We start from the raw sequence: 27,080 nt of genomic DNA, 5'->3' as shown, positions 1-27,080 counted from the left end.
GCATTATGATTGTCCAACTGACAATTAATTAAATAGCCATATTTATTTCTATTTCAACCACTTAAGCTTTTAAATATCACTTTAAGATATAATTTATCACAATCTCCTAGAATAAAATATCAGTCAACTATGCATTAAAGACCACTCACTTAAAATAATGATCTGCACAATCATTTCATGGAGTTTGCCAAAAAATTCTGTATGATTTTTTCTGTATTTAGCCCCATATTATGGACAGGATACAAATGAATGCAAGCATGTATCCAAAAATAAAATTTAATAATTCTGTATGCGTTTTCTTACAGTTTCAGTTAGCCACCAAAATATCTACCAATAGGATAAAGATCTTTATACTTGATACACTTACTGAGGCATAAGACCACAGCATGAAGCATTTGTCCTATTTTAGAAAGTCCTAAAATTACATCCCTCAAGTTAGCTGCTTCAAATTGGTCCACCAGCTCCACCCTCCAGTAAAGATCAAGGGATCATCCCAATATGCTCAGAAAGGGAAGCTATGGGTCAGCCTACGTTTTTTCAAATGTAAATATTTTCAATGCGATTTGACAGGATAGCATTTTGCCTCAAATGCATCAGTGGCTAAGAAGTGCATTGGAATAGCACCAATTCGGTGTACCTCATTCATGTGTCTTTTGTTTCCCCACATATATAGCAAATTTTGCTTAGTTTCAAAACTAAAGAAAAGTTTAAAAAGTAGTGTAATAAATACTCATACATACTTTACCCAGACTTAGCATCTTGTTAACATCTTACCACATTTGCACACACACACTCTCTCTCTCAACACACACACACACACACACACACATTTTTTTCTGCATGGACATCCAGCCACTTACCCCTAAATACTTTAGCACAAATCTCCCAAGAAAAAGGACATTCTCCTACACATTCATAAGTTTTGTGGTACTTATTCACTAACCAAATTTCCTTATTACATCTTTTCCTGAAAACATTCATGAGGAATTTTGAGTTCTCCTCTAGATGTACACAGTCAAATAATTTCTTTTTTCCTCCCTTTTCCAGAAAGCAACAATTACCTCCTTGCTTCGCATCCTTCACCAACTCAGTAAGGCCTTTGAGAGTCTTCCGGCCAGCGCTCATCTCTCCGCCTTTCCCTCCCCAGTCTATGCAGTTCCATGTTGGCAGTTCCCCAATTCTCTGTGGAATCAGAGCAGCCTTGTGAGAGCACGTGCTCTCCCACCCTCCATGCACTGCCTCGGGACAGGATGTTCCTTCTGCCTGGCATGCCTACCTGTTCAGCCTCACTCTTCATGCTTTCATCGCCCCTCTGGGGAGCTGCCTCCTCCTGGAAGCCTTCCCCCTGCCCTCATCCATCAGTCTCTGTCTGGACAGTGGCCTGGCCCCCACCAGAGCACTGGCCACACCACTTCTACGTCTCCTGGAAGACTGGGCACCGTTCATCACTACATCTCCAGTGTCCAGAACACACACCCCCAGGGCCTCACACACAGCTGGTGCTACAAAAGAGGACTTCCATTTCTTCTTGGTCTTAAAGTAAAAAGAATAATCCAGGCTTAACCATTTCTTATTTAAATTATTCAGCTCTTGGATTTCCTGGACCATAGAAAGTTGCAAAGTCGCTTAAAGGGGAGCCTGTGCCTAGGATGATTTGGCCTGACACAGGCAGAAGGAGAATGGGGTAAACCAGAGCCCTTAGGCCACACAGAATTTCCAAGTCCTTCCCCATGCTGGGTGTCTGTGTGAGGGCAACTTTAATGCCACCATTAACCTTCCAGTGGCCGCGCAAGCTAGCACATCAGGGGCCCACCCCAAACCCATCTAATGCAAAGATCCTGCCCTCCATAAAGAGAGGCTGCTGCCCGGCAGCCCTGGACCCAAGTGGCAAGTCTTCCTCAGGCCTTGGGCTCTCTGGTCTTCAGAGAAATTGTTTTCAAATCAGCCTATTTCCACCCACCTCCCCTGTGTAGTCCAATAAGCAATCTGCACTCAGAAGACTGAAAGACTGTCTCGGAATTTCACATCAAAACCCGTTGTCCTTTCTCTTGACTCTTATTGCCAAAGTGGGCTCCTCCATCCTAACCACTTGACCATGCCCATATAATCACCTTCCCATTGCCCCATTGCTCTGAACCTCGCCTCTCTCACCTCTCGTCCCCTCTACTCAGATTCTGAGAGATTTACAACATCTGTCATCATGATTGGCTGCCTGTTTATTCCATTACTTGGCTTCACATAACTCTTATGATGTCATCTGGTAAAATTTTATGGGAAATTAAGCAAGAAATAAACATGTTTTAAAAACATATATTTATATACACATGCTCATTCATATATTTTTTAGCCAATATTTTTAAAAAATAGCTAGCCACTGTTCTTACTTTTTGTAACAGTTTCCAATCAGCCCAGATAGGAATTGAGAAAAAACTTAAGAACATTTTTGAACACTGAATATAAACTATTGAAATAAATGGTCATAGACAATACACTGGACCCCTGAAACACTTAACTATTAAAAATCAAGACACTTTTCAAAAAAAAAAAAAAAGAGTGCCCTGATCTTGAAAGTCTTTGCATATAAAAACTGAATCATTGAAAACATTATGCCAAGTCAAAGAAGCCAGACACAAAAGGACAAATACCCTATGATTCCACTCATATGAAGTACCTAGAATAGTCATATCCATAGAGACAGGAAGTAGGAGGCGGTTGTCAGGGGCTGGGGGAAGGAAGAATGGGGAGTTAGTGTTTAATGGGTGCAGAGTTTCAGTTCGGGAAGATAAAACATTCTGGCGATGGATGGTAGAGATAGTTGCACAACAATGTGAATGCATTTAATGCCACAGAACTGTACTCTTAAAATGGTTAAAATGTCAATTTTACTGTATGTGTTTTCACCTCTGAGTGGAGCACATTGTTTACACCCATGTTAAAATGAGGCTCCCAGAGCCTTGTGCTATTTAGCTAAGAAGTCCCCACACATCACTGATCAGAAATGTTTTTTTTCCCTTATCATCTAAAGTTATTTTTCTAAATTTTGTAACTTAGCAACTGCTGACAGAATATAGCTCCAGTCATTTCTTTCACTGTGTGTCATCATTCACCGTTTAAAAGCTAAACGGAAACTCATGCTAAGCCTCACCAAGGTGATGTGAGTAAGATGCAGGGAGAGAGCGTTCATCAATGATTGTCTTACATCTGGACGTCAGGCAGGCACCACTCTAGGGGACGCTTGAAGGAGAGACTCAAGGACAATAAAACTGTTTTCATTTCCTGAGTTCACTGACTGGAAATCTTCAGAATCAACTAAAATAATACCAAATTTAATGATCCTCCCAAAAATAATTTTAAGTGTTACTTTTTTTTTTGGGGTGAGGCAGATTGGCCCTGAGCTAACATCTGTTGCTAACCTTCCTCTTTTTGCTGACGAAGATCAGCCCTGAGCCAACATCTGTGCCCAGCCTCCTCTATTTTCTATGTGGGATGCCACCACAGCATGGCCTGATGAGTGGTGCATAGGTCTGCGCCCGGGATCTGAACCTGTGAACCCCAGGCCACGGAAGTGGAGTACGAGAACTTAACCACTACGCCACCAGGCTGGCCCCTTTAAATATTACTTTTTATTATAAAGTTATACTTGATCATAAAGGAAATGTGTGAAATACAAACGATAGGGCCATTACCCCGAATCCTACCATCCTGACAAAAACATTGTTAGTATTTTAGCTGACTTCTTTCAGCTTGTTTTTTTAACCCACTCAAAAATCATATGAAGACCTATATCTTCTGTTTCTTATTTGGTATCATTTAGAAGAGAAAATAAAAACTTGGCATGAACTGCCCACTTCACAGAGAGTCCAAATTAAGCTAAGGGAGGAATTCATACCAAATTGCTTCTAAAAAATTACTTAATAATAAAAGGAGGACATTTCTTGAACACCGTGCTGGGCCCAGTACGAGGCTCCGTCCCTGAAGTGGACTGTTTTGTCTCACCTGATTAACGACCAGAGGAGGCAGGTTCTCAACGCCTTCCCGCAGCTTTCAGGGTCCTGTGAGACGGACTGCCCCACTCCCTCAGGCAGAGCTCACCCCTGCCTCAGTCTTCGCTGCTGCTCTTCCCTCTGCCCGGATCACTCAGCCTCCACGGCCTCTCTGACGCCGTCTGGATCCCCACCTTTGCTCACAGACGGCCTCCTCAGAGAGGATGTCCTTGTCTACGGCTCCACCACTCACTAAGCCCTTATCCTGACTTGGTTTTTCTTCACAGCCCTTAGCAGGTCCCACCATCACAGCACATGTCTCTGCTTATTAGCTGACTGTCTGCCTCCTCCAGCAGATACAGTCACCACTGCAACTCCAGCACCAAGAGCCAGGCCCAGGGTCGCCACTCCACAAACACACATTACTAACTTAATGGTTTACAGACAAGGAGACTGAGAAACTGAGAGCTTAAGAACTCGCCCAAGGTCAAGAGCTACGAAGCAACAGAGCCAGCGTCTGACCCAGGCAGGGCCTGCAGCCCCCACAGTAGAGCCTTCATGTTCATTTCGAGAAGATCCAAATAGGTCTCACCTGGGATGAAGACTGTCCCCTTCACTAGATGCATGTGCTCATGTGGGAAGATCGTGGCACTCAGAAGAGCAAAAATGGGGGCTCTTTCTCTCACCTATAAGCCTGGGGCAAGTTTAACTTCTCTGAACTTCAGTCTCCTAAGGTACAAAATAGAGATAACGCCACCCAATCTCCCAGGCTCGAAATGAGGATCAAATGATAAACAGCAAAGAAGCAAACTTTGTCAACTGCCAAGAGTCACTGACGTGTACAAGATAACTTGGTTTTATATGGGAGAATGATCGGAAGGTACTGTGCTGCCACTTGCCTGTGATTTAGACATTTTGCTTGTTTTTGTTTTTTTTAAGGAACAAAGCATACAAGAGATTTGATGTGATAGTGTGCTGAGTCTGAGGAACTGAATTTTTATATTACCTTTTAAGTATTCATTTCCAGAAAGTCGTTAATAAATGAGGGAAAACATGGTCTTACAGGACATAATCTTTCAGCAATCCGAGAGTGATCTTAGCAGACTGAGAGCGTGAGGTGCACGGGGGAGGCACCCCGATGTGGTCCACTCAATGATAAAGCCCAAGCGTCTCTAACAACGCCTAGCACAGAGCAGGTGCTGAATAAACATTTGCTGAATGTTGACAGACTCAGAGAATTAATAAGATAATTAGACAACTGTCTGAATATTCTGTGCTAAAAATATGACTCACTGAATATACACTGAACTATAAGCAGGAAAAATGCCTTTTCAACCCATAGACTTCTTCTCTTCATCACTCACTAAGTCCTGCGTAAGCCCTGAAGTGTGAACAGAGAGGGAAGTCTTCCCTAGCATGAGGAAGATACGCCTGATGAACGCACCCAAAGAAAAAACTTCAATTCCTTTGTCTATCAATGCATCATCTGTCTCAAATCGGAAACTGACTCTAAACAAATATACGCAGTCATTCTTTCCATTTTCTGGGTCATCACACTAAGAGTGCATGTTGCCTCTCCATCCAGGCACTTCTGTCTCTCTGCCTTTCCTATGGGCACCCATGGAAATGATTCAACCCTTACTTATAGGATCTCCATAAAGATCAGAAACACCACCATTCCCAACTTGCACTATGTAAAACTAAGATGCGGAAGGCTAAATGAGACTTCCATTCAGTGCATGCTACACTGCCTGGAAAAGTACTAAGAGTATTGTTTTCCCAACACAAGGATCCAAATTCACTTAATAACAGCCTTTAGAGGTATGCTATCTTAAGGGGATCATGTGCGGTACAAATAAACGTTAATTTTATGACTTTCAAATGGCTAAGATTATAAGCTACCTTTACATTTTTAATATTATGAGTGAATTTATTGCTTAATTTTTTTTATAACAAAAGGTCACATTTTCTTATATATAAGATATGGATCTTATTAAATATCCATTCTACAGAACCGGAGCAGTAAGGTACAAACATTATATTTTAATGAATATAAAAACATCAACCATTGTCAAACTGTGCAGGTGGTTTTTACATCATAAAACACTTCTTAATCAATACTTCTTAGTCTACTCTGATAATTACATGTGTAGTGCCGTATATAAAGTGATGGAATACAACAGTGCTAACAGAATGTAGCACGTTATTATGTGGTTACTTATTGGGTTCTTGTGCTCAAAGTAGTAATCCTTATGATAAAGTTTGAAAAGTTCCCACTGTTAATGGAGATCAATTGATATGAAATGAACCACGCACCTACCAATAAAAGAGAAACCACGTGTGGCATAGTTTCACCATCAAGAAAACTGTACGGTTCAGAGCTAGGTGCAAAGTATCTCCACTCTAACATACATGTCAGCTTCAAATACAAACATTTAAATGGCATTTGGTATTTCTCTGCCCTAAATATGTATTTCCAGAGCCAACGTCACTCAGAATAGTTATCAAGTCAGCTCGTATAAAGCTCCAGACTGTATTTAAATTTTTTAAATGTGGCTAAAAATAACTCACACATGAAGACACAGAGAAATAACTCCTATACACTGGAGCATCGATTTCAAAAAAGAAGAGGTAAAATTTTTATTACAGTAAATTTAAAAGTTTCCATCTCTCACTGTCATAATTTTTAAATTTATCTTGATAGATTATTTTCTTATTAGAATCACAATAATCCCACAAGGATTTTGGTCTAAATAATGAAAATCATGATGCTTTTTCAATAGATAGCAAATTTATGGGAAAGACAGAGAAAATCCCTAATGATCATGTTTTTTTTCCTTACTAATTTTAATAGCCCAGTGTTTGGAAAACATACAATCTGAAAGTGAAAGAAAATGACAAGTCATGTTTCTATGTTAATAGTTATAATACGAATACAGAAAATAGTAACAATACAAACTAAGAGTCCAAGGGAACAATTACACGCTGGAGCCAGAAGGGTCTAAGAGAAGGTCAGTAAAATTTTTCGGTAAAGGGCCAGACAGTAAATATCTCGGCTTTGTGGCCGCAACAGCGTCTGCTGCAACTGCTCAGCTTGGCCGCTGCAGCTTGGAACCAGCCACTGGCAGTATTTAACAAATGGGTATGGATGTATGCCAATAAAACTTTGTTTCTGGACACTAAAATTTGAATTCCACGTGTCACAAAATATTACTATTCTTTTGATTTTTTCCAAACATTTAAAAACATAAAAACCATTCTCAGCTTGCAAGCCACACAAACACTGGTGGCAGGCTGCATTTGGCCTACAGAACACGGTTTGCCAACCCCTGGTCTAAGGCATCACTGAACCAGCCTACACATGTAAGACCAAACACAAAAACACATTCAAGAACAAATCCAATAATATTTTAAATAAAAGTTTAAAAAAAGTAACTCTCAAGGGCCAGCTCCCGTGGCCTAGTGGTTACGTTCGGCACGCTTCGCTTCCCGGGTTCATTTCCCGGGTGCAGACCTACACTCCTGGTTGGCGGCTATGCTGTGGCAGCAGTCCACTTATAAAATAGAGGAAGACTGGCAACAGATGTTAGCTCAGGGAAAATCTTCCTCAAGCAAAAAGAGGAAGACTGGTGGCAGATGTTAGCTCAGGGCCAATCTTCCTTAGCAACAATAAAAAAAAAATTAACCCTCAGAAAGCTATGGTTGTATCTGATTTTGCCACCCCTTTACCCTGAGAAATTCATAAAACTAGTTTCTATTTTAGCGTAAGATGGCTAGCTTTAGAATTTGTTTTTGAAAGGAATAAATCATGTTACACATATTAATGGAAAGGAGGAAGAGAAACTAAACAGTATTTAAAACTCACAGCTGTATGTACATAGAGGAAACAGTGTTAAAATCTATACCTCAGGATACTACTAGATGCAAGTTTATAAGACGATATTTCCTTACTTCTAGCAATGATATTTCATGGAGAATTTAACTTCTTACATTAGGCAGATCGGTCAGCTGGGCACAAGTCCAGATCCTTTATAACATATTGGGCTCACGGTAAGAAAACTGCTCTTAGAACACTTCTGGTCTACATCACACTTAATCATATATAGTTTTAGATTGTTCACTAATTGTATTTTTGTAACTTTCTTTCCCAAGTAGATAAATTCCTAAAGAGAAAGAATCATTTCCTATAGTCCTTCATCTGCCACAGTAATCAGCATCATGATTAGCATACACTAGGGCTCAAAGAAATTTCTTTAATTACTAAAGTTTGTTTAATGAACACTAGGAAAAAAAAAAAAAAAAGACAGTATTTGCAGTTTTGTATTATGGCCAAAAATTTGATCTGATGGAACAACTATCAATTTTCAGAAATCTCATCTGGACCCATGCCCATACGCCTAATCAGAGGAGAGAGGAACCAGACTTTCCCCAATGCCCCCCAGACCTGCAAACCCTCTCAAACCACCCACATGTCCCAACAGGGACTTGGACCCTGTTTGGGGGTGGGGTTGAGGGCACACCTTTTATAATTATCAGAAACCAGATGGAACTGATGTGCTGGAAGATAAAACACTCAGAGATTTTACGTTACAAAGGCCTGTTATTAATATTGGACCCTGTTTGGGGGTGGGGTTGAGGGCACACCTTTTATAATTATCAGAAACCACATGGAACTGAAGTGCTGGAAGATAAAACACTCAGAGATTTTACGGTACAAAGGCCTGTTATTAATATTAAATAGGCTAATAAGTATTCTATTAGTCAATAGAAGTAGAATAAATTCAAATAGACATTTAAATGCCCCCACTTCATTCTTCCAAAGGCAGAAGTGTCTTCAAATGGCAGATATTTTGCAAGGCGGCTTCCCCTTTGTTCCTTCAATTACCCAACTGATTGTTCCAGGATACAAGTGGTCTTTGATCTTTATTGCCATTTTTGTAATGGCCTCTGCTAGGAACCCATCCTTTCTATATTTAAAATTTGGACAACTTGGTCTGAGATGGTATTATGGGACATCAGAAAGAAGAAAAAAACAAGACAATGACAAGAAGTGATCCCATTCCCCTCCTTTATGGAGGGAGGTGGGTCATCGCGTGACAAAAATTGAATCAGTGGAGGCTGAAGAAGATACTGCAATATTGGGGCTCCTCTGTAAAAGTCAATTCCTCCAAGTCAGCCTTCAAACTAAAGGACCACAGTAATAAAATTTACTACCTAATGTGAAAAATTACAAATTTTTCACCAAATTAGAAGATAATAAAGAAAACCTGAGTGCACTCTTGTGGCGAAATCTCCCAGGACTAAATCCAAGTGCCCTCCAACTACCACAGCCTCAGCCATCCCCAGCCTCTCTGGACACAGGCTGGATCCTCGAGAGAGAAGAGGTGATGACCAAAAGGCCCTCAGGGTGAGAAGCCTGTTTGGGAAGCGACAGCTCTATATGCAGAGCGCTATCCTCTCCTCTGCCCCCATCCCCACCAAGGACAAGAATGAAAGCAGGAAGTGGAATTTGGAAAAACAACTAAAGTACCACTGATTCAAACACAAGTAATATTCAAAAGCACACACGTACATTACAAGAGAAAAAGAGAGACAGGAAAGGAGAATGTCAGTTGCAGGGAAATAAACAAGAGCTAGGGAGGTTTTGAAGTCCAGTAAAGGCATGGTGCTAAGGAGCTCAATGTTCCCTCCTTTGAAGTTAAAAGGAGTGAAATGTGGGAAGGAGAGGGCAAGAATGTGGTGGGCATCATAACTGTTAAAGCTTAGTTAAGAAAAACACTAAACGCTATTTCATGTTTAAAAGCTACCTTTATGAGACTACTTACTAAATGTAATTATTGCTAGGTTTAGGTGCATTAGCGAGGAAGTGTACGGTCATTAAAAAGTACAAAAAATGTGTTTTATCTGAAATCCAGATCAGTGTAGCATGTTTTAAAGTTTGAATCCCGAATGGGGCACACTCACCACTCCATTTGTAAAATGAATGTGTAAATCTAAAATTTTAAAGGGATGTCCAACACCACAGTCTGAAAAGAGATCAAGCTCCAATGTGATTAGAGTTCACTAGTCACGATCTTCCCACTCGTCCTTCCAAACGAGAGGCAGAATTCTCACCGGTGTTCAGTCTTTCACTCATCAGAAAATTTACTAAGCACTTCCACAGTGGAAAAAGTATCCACGTGTATCCAGCATCGCCATTTGATCTTCAGAATGCTTTCAAGATCACTGGCATCCTCGGAGATCTCCAGGTGCCAAGTGAGACTGACAAAGTTTAAGTGACCTCCCAAGGTCTCTTATTTGTGATGGAGATGTTGTTATTTGGATTCTTCAGCTAGAGCTTCATCCACTAGATACATTTGCCATCAATCTATTTCCCACATCTGCTGCTTGAGAAGGGCTCAACTGGGTGATGCCCATTAATCTAGCTCAGGTGATCCAAAGATAAAGGAAGTAAACTTCAATTAGACTTTAAAGGAGAGATACAAAGGTTAACTCTTTGCAATTGGTCCTCTTAATTGTACCATCCTCGCTAGCTAATTGGCCTTTGACTGACACAAAGACCAACACCCTCACTCATTCAACCAATACCCAGTGAACATTTGCTGTGATTACCACCCTGTGCACCTTTGATTTTAAAAAGAAAACTTAAAACTAAAGGCAAACCTGATGGCATCCATGGATCAGAAGTTGGCTTGGTCAAGGTGTTCACCTGTTCCCAATTGAAGTCATCCTCTTCAGCTTGACTATATCCACACATGCTATATGGCTCGTCAAAGAGGCAACCACCTGAAATGTAAAAGAATGAAAAGTAATGTAAATAACAACCAGACTATGGAATAAGCTATGATGATTGCAGGTGACCATAAACCTACTTGATGCAAAACTAAATCTGATTTGACCTTTGTGCTCAGGGACTGGGGATCTTGACCTATTGTACACTTGCTGAGTGCGAGCTGAGTATTAACCACGCCTTAACAGTACTGCTGTATTCTATTGTTCCCCCAAAAGAATCCAACATTTGTATAATCTAATTGAACGTAAAACCTAAGCAAATTTATAATTCATATTTTCCAGATTTATATAATTTTGGAATAATTGATCTTGTGTTCAATGTAAGTGTTCAACATGTTTTCAATAGAAAAAGCATTGTAATTTGTCCAAAAAATTAAAAGAGAAATGCTTTCACCACAACACCGGCACAGCAGTAGGGGCAAAAATGCAGTAGAGACCATGGACATAGCTTGCAAAATATTTTTCTGAGGATTATTCTAAATCTAACATAGAAACAGATTTCACTTTAATACTTTGGAGATCTGGGGTCTCAAAATTAAAAGAGATTATAAATTTGCTTATAGTCCACACAAATTTTAAAACCAAGAATAAATTCAAAACTAAACATATGGTAAACATCTGCTTAATTTTAGTGCTAGAAATGAAGCTACTTAAATAAAAAAAAAACAAAGAATAATAGAAAATGCTGTATACAGAAAGCAATTCAGCTGTTTCAGCATCCTGGGGCACATTGATGATTTTCAGTCCCACCCCATATCCTTTTAAATGTTTCCTGTTACTTTGAATTATTGTAGTATCAAATATTTTCCCCAATGTTTCACATTGCAAAAGTGAGTGATTACATTGATCATCTTAATTATTATGAAAATTCTACTGTCCATTATATGCTATTAATATTATTAATTAAAAAGATTAATTATAATCACTGCCAATGACAGGAATTAAGGGTCTGAGCAGGAAAACACAAAAATAAGAATATTATTACACTATGTCTGTAATGTATGCGCTGGTGGCAAGAAAATAAAAACAGCAATTTTACAAACTCAGAGGTAAAACAGATGTTAGAGGTCACCTGGCCCAACTCCCATCCAAATGTTTACGTCAATTCTACAGTCTTCTAGACAGACAGCTTCCGAACAGGTGAGGCACTCAGAATTTAAAAAAGCATCCCCACCATGTAGACAATTCCTCCTTAAAAAGGCCCAAACCCTGCTTCTTGAAATGTATACTATTTATCTTAGCTCTATCAATGAAGACATAGTAAAAAAAATCTCGGTTCTTACACAGGAAAGTTGATTATCTGAAAAGAGCTGTCATGTTCTAAGTCTTCACTTCTCGAGGCAAAACATGCTTTGCTCCTCTTACTTCCTCCTACCAGAAGGTTTCAGACTTTCACCATCCTGGCAGGTGTCCTCCGAACACTCTCAGGTTTATCAGCACTCTCCAAAAGAATGACTTCCAGGCCGGTAGCCAGAATTCAACTGGCTACTTCCCTTGACCTCGTGCTCTTTCAACAGTCTGGGCAGAGTGCTGGTCCATTCTGAGCTTCTGTGAGCCTGAAAGCCCATATGTCTTTTTCATACCACTGCCGTTGAGCCATTTCTCCTGTCTTGTAATAAGGTGAGTGACTTTCTGAATTTAAACACAGGACTGTACATTTATCCTTACTAAAGCCCATCTCATCGTTTTCAGGGCATCACCCCAGCCTGTTGGGAGCTGTTGGAGTCCTGATTTTGTCATTTGGGTATTAGTTATCCCACCCAGATCTGGGTTATCTGCAAATTTGATAAGGATGCTTTCTATGTCTGCCTCCAAATTGCTGATAAAATGTTAAACAGAGCAGAGACGAGGGACCTCAGACCATTTTAAAACATCTCTCTCAGCTTTCTAGCTTTGTCTTAGTCATTTGCTCCAGACAGGATGATGAAATTAGTGGCCCTGGACATTGTCTTCTGTAACAATTTTAACAGAACTGGTCAATTAAACATTCTACTGGGAACAGAAAACTCATTACAAAGACACAACATGAACTCAATATTTCACCTTGACAATAACTGGTAATATATACTTCCTTCTTACTCAGCTTTAACAAGTTCAGATACAAAGTGGATTTGTTTAAGTCACATAATACTAACAACTTTCCAAAGTAGGGTAAGAAATGTTAGAAAACCATGCAAACATTTATGAGAAATATTTTCCCTTGGTTGCAAATCCTAATTTTGACGTAGAAAATAGCTTCAGTATTGTAGGAATAAGCCCAAAGAGCAGTATCACTAATAATATTCAAAAAGAAAGAAATAACCATGAATTTTGACAGAAAAGGGACCTCCAATGGAAACACAAATAGCATTTTGATGAAAGGCCTGCAGTGCAATCTTCAACAGTGAGAAACAGCTACAGGCATCCACAAACAACTCAAGGCTGGTTAAAGATCTGGTTTACGTTCGGAACAACTGTTGGCACTGAAGATACAGGCAATAGCATGCCCAGCTGACAGCAAAATCCGAAGACTAATACAACGCAGGCGCAAGGATATAATTTCCCCATTACATAAAGCTGTTTTTATCACTTGAAAAGAAACATAAAAAGTATGATATGGTTCTTTCTAGACCAATGTATGATTATCAAACCTCTGGAAAATGGGATCGACTATGAATTTCCTATTGCACAAAGACATATTCCCCTGCATACCAATTTTCAGATCCACTACTGGCTTTCATCCAACAGATGCAAGGCCCTAAGAATAGCAAAGGTGGTTTACTGAGCTAAAATGAGATGAGATTAAGGTAAACGACATTGGAATTGATATAACCAATTAAACAGAGAACAATCAAGCGTTTAGGTTTCAAGGCAGCTTTGTGTAGAGGTGAAGAGAACAAGTGCCGGAGGCAAATGTCTGGCACATCCCCATTCCTGCACTGCTAGCTTTGTGACTGTAGACAAATCACTTAGCCTCTCTGAACCCAGTTTATTTACCTATAAAATGGAGATAACATGTACCTCACATGGTATTTCTGACCATTCAATTAGGTAGCAAATATAAAGTTAGTGTAACATGTGTTAGGCATGTCAACCAGTTATCAGTTACTATTATTAGTTCTTAAACCCTTCTTACCATATATACCTCATACAACAATTACTCTCAGGAGTTCATTTCATTGCAAATAGTTGGAATATATAATTGGAAACTAAAAAGTGTACTTCATAGGAAGGTGAAGAGTTGTGAACATTCACGCAGACACACTCCTGCTGGCTCCTCTGCGGTGCATGTAGGAGCAAAGAACAGAGGGCTGGCTAGGTTTTTCAAGTGAACGCTTTGGGGCCAATGAAAAATATGATAAGGAAGCAAAGTTCCCTAAAACAGTGAAATGAAGCATTTCCAAAAATAAGTCTCCTGGATTTTCAGAATAACAGAGTTTGCCATCATATACAGGAATGTGGTCAGTAACAGACTTGCCAAGGGTCCTCCAGAATTGTCGTACATGGACCAACACCCAATGGCTCATGGTTGGACTATATTCTTCCATCAAAATCAAAGTAAACTACTTCTCTTTTGTGGAGGGGAATCAGGACTAAACCAAAAGTCATATACAAGATGGAGGAAAGGCGATACAAGCTGGGTGGGGTAGTAGTCTGCATGATTCATATTCTCTTTCTCTCACAAGCACACTCATACATGCGTGCGTGCCCACATGCCTCCATCATACCTTAAGAAAGGGCTTTTCCTTAGCAACTCCAAATACAACACAGATGTGTTGGATGAATAATGAGTTATTATGCAAAAGAAGTGTCAATAGACGTCCAATACTCAGGTCATCAGCAACAACGATGATGATTTCTCTATAACAATGATGTCTGCATGGCCTACTCCAGGACATGCAATGCAAAACCAGAACATAAAAATTAAACTAACAAAATCAAAGAATAGTAAAAGTTAAAAGGCAAGGAAAGTAGAGCAAAGAAAAAATTAAGAATGACACCAGGAACATGGCTGGGACACCACCATCACCACCAAGTAACAAAAAATGTCACTAGGTTCATTTACCGGAAGTAAGCCACAAACTTCACTTTGAGCTTTGGGGTAGCCAGTGCAAAGAAGAAAATATGATTGATTACATAATTCACAATATCTATGAGATAATAATATCAATACTAAAACTAATAATAGGGGCTAACATTTACTGAACACGTTTAATCCTCACGCCTACCCTAGGTGGTAGATACAGAACCTGAGGCCCAGAAGGTTACACAGCGTGCACCGGGTCTCAAAGCTGGAAGGTCATGAAGCAGAGATTTGAATCCAGGCATCCTGTCTTGAGAGCCCACATTCTTAATAGCACGTGATAGTATCTCCAAGCCGAAAACCCAAAAGAAATACGACTACTCCTAATCCTAAATCCAGACAGAACTATCTTCCCAGGGCCCTGGTAAGAAGCAATCAATTTAAGTTAATGAAAAGAGTTCTCAACAGCACCCACCAGCACAGAGCAACGGGTTTTAGAGTCTATTCAGTAACGTCATGATAGCATGTCCTCAAACTTCAATTCAATAAACTTGATTTTGTGGGAGCTTGGTGCATTCTAGGATTAAAGCTGTAATAGCCCTTAAAATGATCTTTATGAATATTTTTTCTCTCAACAAAGTCTTAGTGGGCTGCCATAAGTTTGTGTATTTACTCCCCAACTAGAAATTGCAACTAGTCTGTGCTATTACTGAAGTGTAGAGCCACATGCTTTAGAAATCAGATAAAAAGGCGTTAGGCCTGATATGTTTTCATGAGAACTGCCGAGTTTAAAAAGAACAGGTGTCTGAAAGCCTACAGGCAGGGTAGGAATTCTGCTCTAAAGTAATTTTGATTATAACTCTATCTTAGTCATCTTGGTATTCCCTAGAGCTGGTACATGGTAGGCACCCGATAAATGCTTTTTAGAAAAATGGATAACGAATTCCCCAAAATTCTATGCAGAATTTGGCTGCAATAATTTTGCCTGGAAATTTTTAAAAGAAGTGTAATGTAATATCCACCTAAACAATGAAAACAATCTCAATATAGCCCCACAAAACACCCAGCCCTGTCCTGGTGTATTCCAAGATGAACCAGCTACAAATGTGACTAAACCACTGAACAAGTTCATTTTTTATTATGGTTGAAAACGATAAGCTGCTTAAATGCTAATGAAGTCTCCACAAATTATGGTTTTTGCTTTAGAAAAGTTGAACTTTTTTTTTTTTCTGCCAATAACTAGATAGCAAGGCTAGTTGTCTATAAAGGTCATTCTTGATTTATGAAAATAAAATATTGTCATTTTCATATTGGAGGGAATTTATCTTTCTTCTTTCTTTGGAGTAGCAGAAAATTATTCAGTAGATCCAAGAATAGTTTGACATCATTAAGATAGAAGCTATAAAGGAGAGGATGGTCCACTGTTTCCCCAAAGGAAACATTATAAGATTTTTTACATAACCAATCTATATCCTACTGAAGCTTCAGGTCTGAAGAGCAAAGGAAAACAAATTGACAAGGATTAGAGCCCACCATTTAGAGCAGTATTTTAAAAAAAAATTTTTTATTATGATCCACAGTTTTGACACCTAGACCCAACACACATATATGTACATTTTACAAACAAAATTTATCTGTACTGAGATACTCTGCTATTTTTCATTTCTGTTCTATTTGATTTTGTAAAAGGCAGGTCTAGATCCACTAAACTGACTTCAGGATCCTTCCAGAGTTGCTACCTGTAGTCTTTAAGGTTTGGGAATGAGAATCATTACCTGCAACTGTTTATTGATCTTGAAGTTATTAATCAACACTACTATGTGAGAGCCCTACAAAGCAGTCAGAGTGCAAAGTGTGATCTACAAAGTTCTCTGGCATTAACAGCTACCACTTCCTGAACATCCGCCATGCGCCAGCCAGATTCTGCTAAACGCAATACATATAGTTTTATTTCATTTACTCCTCACAACCAGTATAAGACTTTTGTCTCAATATGTCTGATTCAAAGAACTCGTTACATAACAAAACCATGCAAATGTTTACATGTATTATTTAATCTTGAAAATCCCAAAGGCAAGCATCGATGTCCTTTGCGCCAATTATCAACATACTACTTCTCAGCTCTAAATTCACCTTTCATAGCTTACTCTGCAAAAATGTATCCAGGCCCTTTCCCTACGTTTCCTGTCCCAGTAGGCAAGATGTTAAGCTTTGTCAGTAGGGGGTTCGGGGGAGGCACTGTGGGAGGAAGGGGAGGGCTTGCAGGGCTTCCTTGAAGGCTCGTCAGCACACGGGGCTTTTCCAGCACCAGGCCCGCAGCAGGGGCCTTTCCACTGCGCAAGCTCCTCTGGTGCACGGTGGCCAGCAGGGCCCAGCGGACAGCAGCTTGCCCCAGCGCTCTCTCTGTGGTTCTGTAGCAGAGCGCCCCCAGAGGGACGCCTCCCCATGAGCAGCTTTCCCTGCTACTCACGGACACATTTCCTCCACATTCTATCCATGTGGCCTCACAGCGACTTCCCTATCATCCACTGAGCCCTGGATCTCAGCTCTAGAAGGATCCTTGGAGCACTATTTCTGCCCTGGAGCAGTGACTGCTCCTCATTTATTCTTAGAGCTCTGCTTTTCCTTTATTCTTAGAGCTCTCTTTACTTTGTACTAGCCAATATCTTATATTACAATCTACTGTTACAGTTAATTTTTCTTTATATTAAACTCTCCCTATTCAAATTACTGTGTGGTTTCTGTCTCCTGGTCAGATCTTGATCGACACATACCTATTTTTACAAAGGGCAGTTTGGAGTGGTCAAACATCTCGCCCAAAGTCACACCGAGTTCCGTGTAGGACTAGCAGTTCAACCGAGGTCTGAAGCCAACGTTCATACTCTTTCCAGTCTGCACATTTTCGCCCTTAACGCAACTCTATGAAGTAAGTAAACAACAAGGTATAATATTTTTATGCTGATTGTTACATGAATTGCATTGCAAATGAGCTCCTGAAAGTGCTGTTTCTGGGAAGCCAGGGGAGGACAATCAAATGTTAATTTCATAAACTTATTTGTAAGATACATACATACTTTGAATTGTTCTGCCTTTAACAGGTTAAATTGACATATATTGTAGGAATCGTTCTTCTTGTTATAATTACAGTCCATTTAAAGTTATTTTGTAAAAAGACAGTAATACTCCTTGAGGAGATTTCTGGAACACTTTTCTCATTTGTTCTAAATACAGAATGACCCCATTTAAGGCAGCCTTTTAAATGCGTAAAGTATTAAATGGGTCTCTCTATGGAGAGGGAAGATCAAAAACTAGTGCTAAAGTATCCCTCAAAAGAACTAATGTTATATGTTCTATTTTCCTAAAATAGGTGTAATCTCAGGTGGTGCTATCCACTTATTTCAAATTTAAAACTGTGAGATCAATGACTATAAACTACACATTTCAAAGGATAAACAGAAAGTGAGCTATAATATACATAATTGTTTTGAATTAATAAAACAAGCCTTCACCAACACAGCACAACCACTGCTTTCTCCTTGTAAATCAATCCCAGGGACGTCCCCACTGAACTGCCTGCCAAACAATGAGCGCACATAACGCGTCTTCACCTTGGAGTGCCCACTGACGGTTAGTGAACCAGACGCCAAGCGCTACAGAAATGCCCTTCCACACAGTTTAATCTGGCCAGCAGGTTTACACATGGCACAGGCATGTAAACGGCTAACGCTACGATCTATTGTAAAAAGTGCTATTTGCTGATGGATATATTTTATATGATTCAAAGGAAATGAGTTGTCTTGTTCTTAAAGTTTCTATGGCTTATCATATTTAACTGCATATTTCATTTCATATCAATCTATTGATTCCTAATTTTTAAAAAGGCCTGAGTGCAACAACTATGTATTTTTCTTACTGATTTTAAAATCTGTCTTTTTAAATGAGTAATGGTGTTATTTCTATTCCCAAATATTACATAGATGCAGCCAAATCATTCGGACTTGACCGTCTCAGTTTTCCATATACAAACAAGTACCTCATCGAGTTGCTACAGGATTTAATTAAACCACTCATACGAATTCCCTGTAAATTGGAATCTACCTGAATATAACTCTACTTTTATCCTCAACACCAATGTTAAAAACTAGAGTGTGAAAAATAGTTGTTTCCCTCTAACACAGCAACAGGAGTGAGAAAGGAAAACAGAATGATGGAACATCTGTTAAGAACCGTCCAGCGGAGGAGATGAGCAAATCTAGATCAGCACCTATCACCTCATCTCCAGAGTCGCCTGTGTCCGGAGTCCCACATTGGAGCAGTGGTTCTCAGCATGGGTCCCTAGACCAGCAGCAGCACCTGAGAACTTGCTAGAAATGCAAACTCTCAGGCCTCATCACCGACCTACTGAGTCAGAAACTCTGGGTGGGGTCCAGCCATCTGTGTTGTAACAAGCCAGACCTCCAGGTGATTCTGATGCACATTAATGTTGGATAACTACTGTTCTAGACCGACCTATTTAACCAGAATCTTCTGGGAGCAGCCCCAGGAACCTGTGGTTTTAAAAAAGTTCGCAGAAAAAATCTAATTATTGACTCATTTTAGAACAGTGCTCTAGATGAGTAGTTTCAAAGATTTTTAAGAAGGTATCTTACCAGTTTTTTAAAAAAGGCACAACCATTCTATGCTTACTTATTTATACATTATATAATGTAGTACTCTATATATGCAGATTTTTACAGACCCACATTTAATTTACCTTTTAAAGTACAAACTTGAAAATAAATATAAACCGAATTTCAAATATTTTCTTCCATACATTGATGGATAGTATTACATACCTCAAAGAGGGTAGAAAAAGCCTTTTGGAGATCAGCATGCTAAATAACTCTTTTTATCATAAATATCGCTCAGGTGAATAAGAGCAACAGAAGAACACTGCTTGATCAAAGTGTTGAATTCCACGCTCTAACTTCCTGCTAAGAAACCCCAGATCTGTAATTTTTCCAAGTGGAACTACTCAACAAGAAGAGATATCCTAGGTAGAAAACAATCCTGGTTGTTGGTCAGAGATACCCAGGAAATTAATAAAAAAACAGAATTTCATTTTATGCACAGTAGCGCCCCTGCCAGTTTAGTGTGATTTACAAATCCATCTCTTGATGATTTTATTAACGTAAAGTCGTTATCTGGGACAGCTGATAAAACAAGCTCCTGAATTCACCAATATGCAGTACAGCCAAGCCGTGTTATTCAGCTTGAAACAGCCAGCCAATTGCTTATTTTCACTGGATGCTGATTAACCTAACCCAATCAATGCATTTCCCTCAATGAACATTTTTTATACACACTACATTCATTGGGTAGAACCCAATTATAAGGAAAAAGTAAATATGATTTCCTATAGCCTCTTGACAAAAACATTCATTCCAATTTCCAATCATTAGGAGTATTTATTCTAAAACAAAAATTGCTAATTTATAAGATTGACTCAACTTAATTGGAATCCGAGACTCGGGATACATTAAGTCCTGGATCTGAACAGCTACCTATTCTATCTTTGGACAAGTCACAGACTGTGTCTTGTTCACTGTATGAAAAGGGGACACACAGTGCTCACATCATGGGTGCAATTAACATACCTGATTACAGCAATGAAAATCGGGAGGGGGTTATAAAAGAGCAGTCTTTCCTCTGCTCCAGGAGCCTAACAATCATATGCCCCAATGAGCTAGAACTGAGCAATACGAACTGTTGCCCCCCACTCCCACCCATCAGTCACTTCATCCTTCACACCTTTCTTAGTGTGCACATCTCATTGGGTTCAGCATATTCTCATGTTTAAGAATCTGCATTTTTTATAAAACATGGATCCAAAACCCAAGTCTCCTACCTAATTTGGTGCTCAAATGAGGAAAAAGCAATCTATTCCAATCAGGGGGCTGGTCAGTGGGGAAAGTGGCTCTTTTGGACTTATAGAGAAACAGTATGCTGGTTTTCAACCCCGAATTTCCCTAAAGGATTTTCAGGGGCAATTTTGGCCATAGCAAATCCCTGAGGATTTATGCCCTATAGAAGATATGACTCTTTTGTAATATTTATTACCTAACTCCCAGGGAAATGTTGAAGGTTGAACTTGGTGGTGAATGTGAAAGTGTATTCACTGTTACAAGACGACGAACATGAAAGAAAGCCACAACTATGTTTGGTGTATGCTGTCTGAAACAGGAAATTAAAGTGATAGGCATCTCTTCACAGATACTGTCTATTTTGGTTGATGGCACCACAAACCAAAGGCTCAAACCAAAACCCTGAGTCAACCACCTCTCTACCCAACAGTCTATTCCCCAAACGACTTCCTGAATGTTTCTCCTATCAGTCTCCTATTCCAACCATGCCACAATTTGAGTTTCAGCTCATGTGCCCACTGAACTTGACTCATCCTCTCACATCTAGACTCTGCCCTCTCCAGTATATCTCACACACTACCAGCAAGCTGACCTTTTATAAAACACACAGCTGAAAACGGTCTCTCCCTACTGAAAAATATTCATCAGCTCTTCATTGCCCATGGGATAATATTCAAATACTATCATGTGAGATATGAGGTTTTCCAGATTTGATACTTATCTACTTCTTTATCTTCATTTCTTGCCACCACTTCCCTTTCCAAGTATACTCTGGTAATCCCTGACTATCTGTAGATTTACCCCAATGATCATGCTGCCCACACAGCACACATCTGCTCACGCTGTCCCTGCACCCCTACCCCCGAGTCCACCCGGCAGACTCCTGTCCACTGTTTAAATCCCATGCCACCTCTCTGGGGTACCTGTTACTGATTCCTTTTCAGATAAAATCAATCACTCCTTCCTGTGTACCATCACTGCAAAATATATAGGTCTTCTAGATGTCCTCATCACCCCACACAGCAATATGGTTATGGGGCAGCACGTTTGTCTGCTCTACTGCACCATGAGCTCCCGGGGTCTGAACAATGTTCTCTTCACCTCTGTGTCCCCAGTCCTGGAAGGTGCCTGCTACTCATTACATATCTGCTGGGTTTAACAAAATTTGGTGAAGTTTTTTGTAACAAAGGTAAGAAGAAAACCCCTTTACTGTTCTATCTTTATTAGAAACGAACACTGAAGAAAAAAATACTAATGGACTCTATTCACTAAACACTCTGGCCACACCAAGGGAAGATGAACTCCTGATTCTAGAGTTCCTGCCTTTTTGATACGACTCATGGCATCTCTTTTCCTCCCTCCTTCTCACTTATGTGCCAGGTATTACGTTGGGCACTGGGGAGGAAGGGGGAGTGGGTTAGAGGGAATATACAGAGGATGAAAAAGAAGCCCTTGTCCTCCAGGAAGACAACTTGGGGGACAGAAAGTAATTAAAAAAGGAGAAATATGAAAAATGCTGTGGGATCCAAGAGAAAGAACAAAAACTCACCTTGAACATCTCTTGTCCCTAAAGGGTCCAGATAAAAAGAAAACCAGACAGTCAGCAACGGGATGCGAGAATCTAAGATATCCATGGCCTATTATCCTAACAATCTGCATAATAAGGCAGTTATTTGGCAAACCTCAGCATAAGTCAACAGAAAGCATACAGATTTTCTGTGTATCTATATATTATACTGGAACTCTGCTTTAAGGCCTCACTCGGCTGTGTTTGATTTTATGCTCTGAACATAAAAAGAATGTTAATGATTACATATTATATATCTTTCAAATTTGTGAAACGTTCAAGTAGTGAATACTTATTCAATATCAAACTTCAATTCTCAGGCATAAAGAAAGTACACTTTGAAGAAAAATGATTCGTTATATAAATTTTTAAATTAGGAAGCTGGATTCCATGCAAAAATCTCCAATCTAAGAGCAATACTGACATAGCACAAAAATTGTGAATCAGCTTTCCCTCCAGTCATTTTACATGACCAACTAGTTGCTAAAATATAGGGAACTAAGAATATTAATCCTTCTCAAGGTCAATGCAGCTAGGGTGTTTTTCTTTTTTTAATTGAATGTTTACTCAATATTCTATTTACTTTTTTGGCAGGTATTATTTTGCCACTGACTAAAGGGAACAGGTGGTCTGAGGGAACAACTCTGGACCAGGAAGCAGACGGTCTGGGTCCCAGTCCTGCCCCTGCCTACGTGTGGCTTTGGGCAAGGCAGCCAGCCAGCAGTGTGGAGATACAATGCAAAGAGTATAGATTTGCCACCACAAAGACCTGAAGTGAGTCCCAACCCTATCAACTTAAAAGCCTTCCTCATCTATTCATCTGTAAAGCCATCTATCTTCTAGAATGTTTTATATACTGTTTGTGTTTATATATACACATATATATTATACTATCGATCTATCTATCTATCGATCCACCTACCTATCCACTTACCTATCCGTTGACCTAGTAAATAGGTAAACGTTGGCTCCCTTTCCTTTCTGGTCCCAGTGTTCTGATCTATATAAAAGAGCACGGATGAACTAGATCATCGGTTTTTCAAACTGTGATCCAGAGAACCCTCAGATCCAAAGTGAACCCATTGCAGGCCTTACTAAAACCCTGCTTCAACCTCATATATTCAATGTTCATTTACTTTAAATGTTGGGGTTCCATGGGCAATAAAAGAATTGTACCCTAAAAAGTCAATATTTAACAATATTTGACAACTTTAGATCTAGATGACCTCTAACGCAACATTTCCATTCTAAGATTATACATTCTATTATTTTTCTTTTTCTTCTCTTAAATACAACACTTCTTTATCAGGAACATAATGGAGGTTAAAATGTGTTGGTATGTATCCAGGGGTATGGTTGAGGTGGGACTGATAATAATATAAAACTCTCAAATAAAATAATGTTAAATAATACAAATAAAACGATAGCCGAGCTCAATGTTGAAGAGAGAAGAGAAGGTTTAGGAAGAGGTAGTGATTGGAGGTAGAAGAAACTCTCCTGATATGAACATCTGTGTGAGGGCTGGCCAGGCTCCTGGCCTGGGAAGAGCAGAGAACAGTAAATTACAAGATCAAGCACCCTCTATGTTCAATCCTAGGTAGACTGGGACAGATTTGGGGTGATCATTCCTATCCAAGTCAACGCCCAAAAGATTACCCTGAAAAAGATATTTGCTGAAAGGATCATTTGAGAACATACAGTAGGACTCTTCTCAACCCACCTGCTCCTCAGCATCTGCTTACTCATGACCAAATTATCTGAATCAGTTTACATTTTTCAATCTACAACAAAGAAGCTCAAAATCTAAAACCCAAACAAACACTATATGAAAATGGATCCATACAGCCAGTCCTCTAACCACATTCACTCCAAAAAAATTTATTTAGACCTATCACGTGCAGGCCCACACAAACAATCTCCAAGTACAAATAACCAGATATGAAGTATTTCTCATTTTGATAAAGATAACTTAGGGACATTAGACATAGGAAAAGTTGATGGGGAACAGGTTCGAAAAAGAAGATAATATCAAGGTCAGTGACTTCATAATATGCCTGGGATGAGCCCTATTTGCTTCAGAAACTATTCACTGGGATATTTTTAACATAAAGCCAGGAGAGTGGAGAGTTCTGCTTCTCATGAAACTTTTTGTTTTCATATGACTGAGTTATTATAAGAAACTGTGGCCCCTGGGATTAGTTAATCAAAGTGTCACCATATAGTTGGTTTTAATCATCTGAGTGTGTAATTTTACACTTGATTATATGTGGCCTGGATCTCTCTTTCTTATGAGATGCTCTTGTAAGCTTACTTGTTGGCCCTTGGCCATAATGGACACTTACCTTGGCCAATACCTAACCTATCACTAGGTACCTTATGAATCAAGAATAAATGCTTGAGGGCCAGCCCCGTAGCTTAGCAGTTAAGTGCGGGCATGCTCCGCTGCTGGCGGCCCGGGTTTGGATCCCGGGCACGCACCGACGCACCGCTTCTCTGGCCATGCTGAGGCCGCATCCCATCCCATACACAGCAACTAGAAGGATGTGCAGCTATTACATACAACTATCTACTGGGGCTTTGGGGGGAAAAAAAAAATTAAAAAAAAAAAAAGAATAAATGCTTGTGGATCAATCTAATATTGACTGGGCTTAAGAAATAGTGACCCTTCATGGGGCCAGAAATTTGCCTAGAGGAAACTTCACAGACTGGCTTAATTTCTGTAATGTTTAAGCCAAGGATCAGATGCAGGACTTTGGGAGCCAAAGCCTCCTGCTAAGAACAAGGTTCTGTTACCACCAGAGGGCTCAGCCTCAGCCATTGCTGGAAAACACATCTCTGATCAGAGCCCTCCCCCTACATTTACAGCATCCCATCTGATTTTTCCAGTATAAACAATGTGCCCCCTTTTCCTTTGGTTTAGGAAAAAGAGAGGGAGCAGGCACCACTTTTCAGCAGTACACTTAACTGACATGACAGTTCTTGGACTGGAAGTAAAAACCAAGTTGCATCAATATCAATTTCTTCCTCCATAAATTTCCAAAAGATGTTTATCATAGAAATTCTGACCTGACCTTAGCCACAGGAGAGCAACATGTAGCCTGGTTACTAATAATTCTCAATAAAGACCTTCATTACACTAAACTTTTATATCTTTCTAGCTTCAAAACTAAAAGATAAAACCCAAGGGAAACTAGAAGATTTAATTAGGTCAGGCCAAAAAATTGTTTTTTTAAGAAAAACCTATTATAGGTAAATTGTTGAATCTCTAGATCCACCAAACATTGTTATCTCCTTTAAACATTGAGATATTAATGTTTGTATGAAATTTATGTTTATATAATATTTATATTAAATATAAATCCCGATTTACAAACTGGGTGGCAAGCCCACTTGCCCAATGTGTTTACAGTAGAGCTCCTGAAAACACCAACATTCCCTATGTCACAAAACATTCCTCTAAAGGTTACTATTCTCCAGGATTCCTGCCGTAGCACTGTTCTCATTCTGTTTTACTTGCTTTTCTTCTAGCTCAGTGATTCTTTTTTTTTTTTTTCCTTTTGTGAGGAAGATCAGCCCTGAGCTAACATCCATGCTAATCCTCCTCTTTTTGCTGAGGAAGACCTCAGCAAAAGGCTCTGAGCTAATATCCATTGCCAATCCTCCTCCTTTTTTTTTCCCCCAAAGCCCCAGTAGATAGTTGTATGTCATAGTTGCACATCCTTCTAGTTGCTGTATGTGGGACGCGGCCTCAGCATGGCCGGAGAAGCAGTGTGTCGGTGCGTGCCTGGGATCCGAACCCGGGCCGCCAGTAGCGGAGTGCACACACTTAACCGCTAAGCGACGGGGCCGGCCCAAGCTCAGTGATTCTTAAACTTTTGGGAATTTATGGATCCTTCTGAGAATCTGAATAGACCTATCCACGATCTGTCTCCCCAGGACAAATGGATAATGTGCAAGTTTTATAATTCCTTGGGTTTACAAAGCACTTAGGGACAATTCAGCATTTACTCAAAGGGCAGTTCACTGGCCACCTCTGTCAGAATCACTCAGATAATTTCGTAAAACACAGATCCTGAGCCCCACTCCAGACCTATGGAATCAGAATTGTTGGAGGTGGAGTTGGGTCTCTAAATTTTAGTTCGCTTCCTGGTGATTCTTCCACCAGTTGAAGGGCAAGTAAGATCCTCTGCTGTGGCCATTTTCCTATTCTCTCACAGCATCAACTCGTTCTGAAACAGATGCTCCTCTGGCACCCACTCACCTCTCTCCTGGGGAGCCCAAGCTCCCCAGGTCACTTCTCTCCAAGGTCACTTCCACATGACCAAAGGGCACTTCTACCTGCATCTTCCCCGGCTCTACACGCCAGGTTCCGTACTTCCGCAAACAACCACTCCTAGTTCCCACGCACAGCAGGCTCTCAGACTCTTCTGTACATTTACTTGAGGCGTTTCCCACCCACCTCCCAAGCAAACTCTTGCTCACTCATCTATTAAGACCCATTGCCACAGAATGTATCAGCTCCCCTCTTTCTTCCTGGGTTATTAGCTCTTCCCTGAATGCCCATAATTCTCACATGGATGAAACTGTCCCTCGTCTCACTCTGGACAGCGTGCCTTCATGCACTGGTCTCCCCGACTACACAGTGACCACCCTGATCCTACTGCAGAAGCAGCGCCTGGCGCCTGGCTGCCCAGGGTGGTCACTCCTTAACTGTTTGTATTAAGACTGAAGCATGTCCAACTTACATTTCTACACAGGAACACAGATCACCCCAAGTATTATGCAAGTAAGGAAACTGAGGCTGGGGGATTTGCCTGATTTATCAGTCAGCA

The 27,080-nt window shown here is 40.0% G+C and overlaps 1 protein-coding gene across 3 annotated transcripts in view; it reads right to left on the bottom strand.

Annotated features, from left to right (window-relative positions):
* PTPRM (protein tyrosine phosphatase receptor type M) overlaps positions 1 to 27,080 on the bottom strand; it is a 779,193-nt gene that overhangs the window by 578,282 nt on the left and 173,831 nt on the right. For all 3 annotated transcript variants that reach the window (XM_058556689.1, XM_058556687.1, XM_058556688.1), the window contains exon 2: positions 10,647 to 10,769. In XM_058556689.1, coding sequence (XP_058412672.1) covers positions 10,647 to 10,769 — 123 coding nt within the window. The remainder of the gene's footprint in view (positions 1 to 10,646; positions 10,770 to 27,080) is intronic.

Source organism: Diceros bicornis, chromosome 16, assembly GCF_020826845.1.
Source record: "Diceros bicornis minor isolate mBicDic1 chromosome 16, mDicBic1.mat.cur, whole genome shotgun sequence".
In the NCBI taxonomy this organism is placed as follows: Eukaryota; Metazoa; Chordata; class Mammalia; order Perissodactyla; family Rhinocerotidae; genus Diceros; species Diceros bicornis.
The sequence above is the reverse complement of the archived record's forward strand: the minus strand, read 5'-3'. Positions and strand labels throughout refer to the sequence as shown.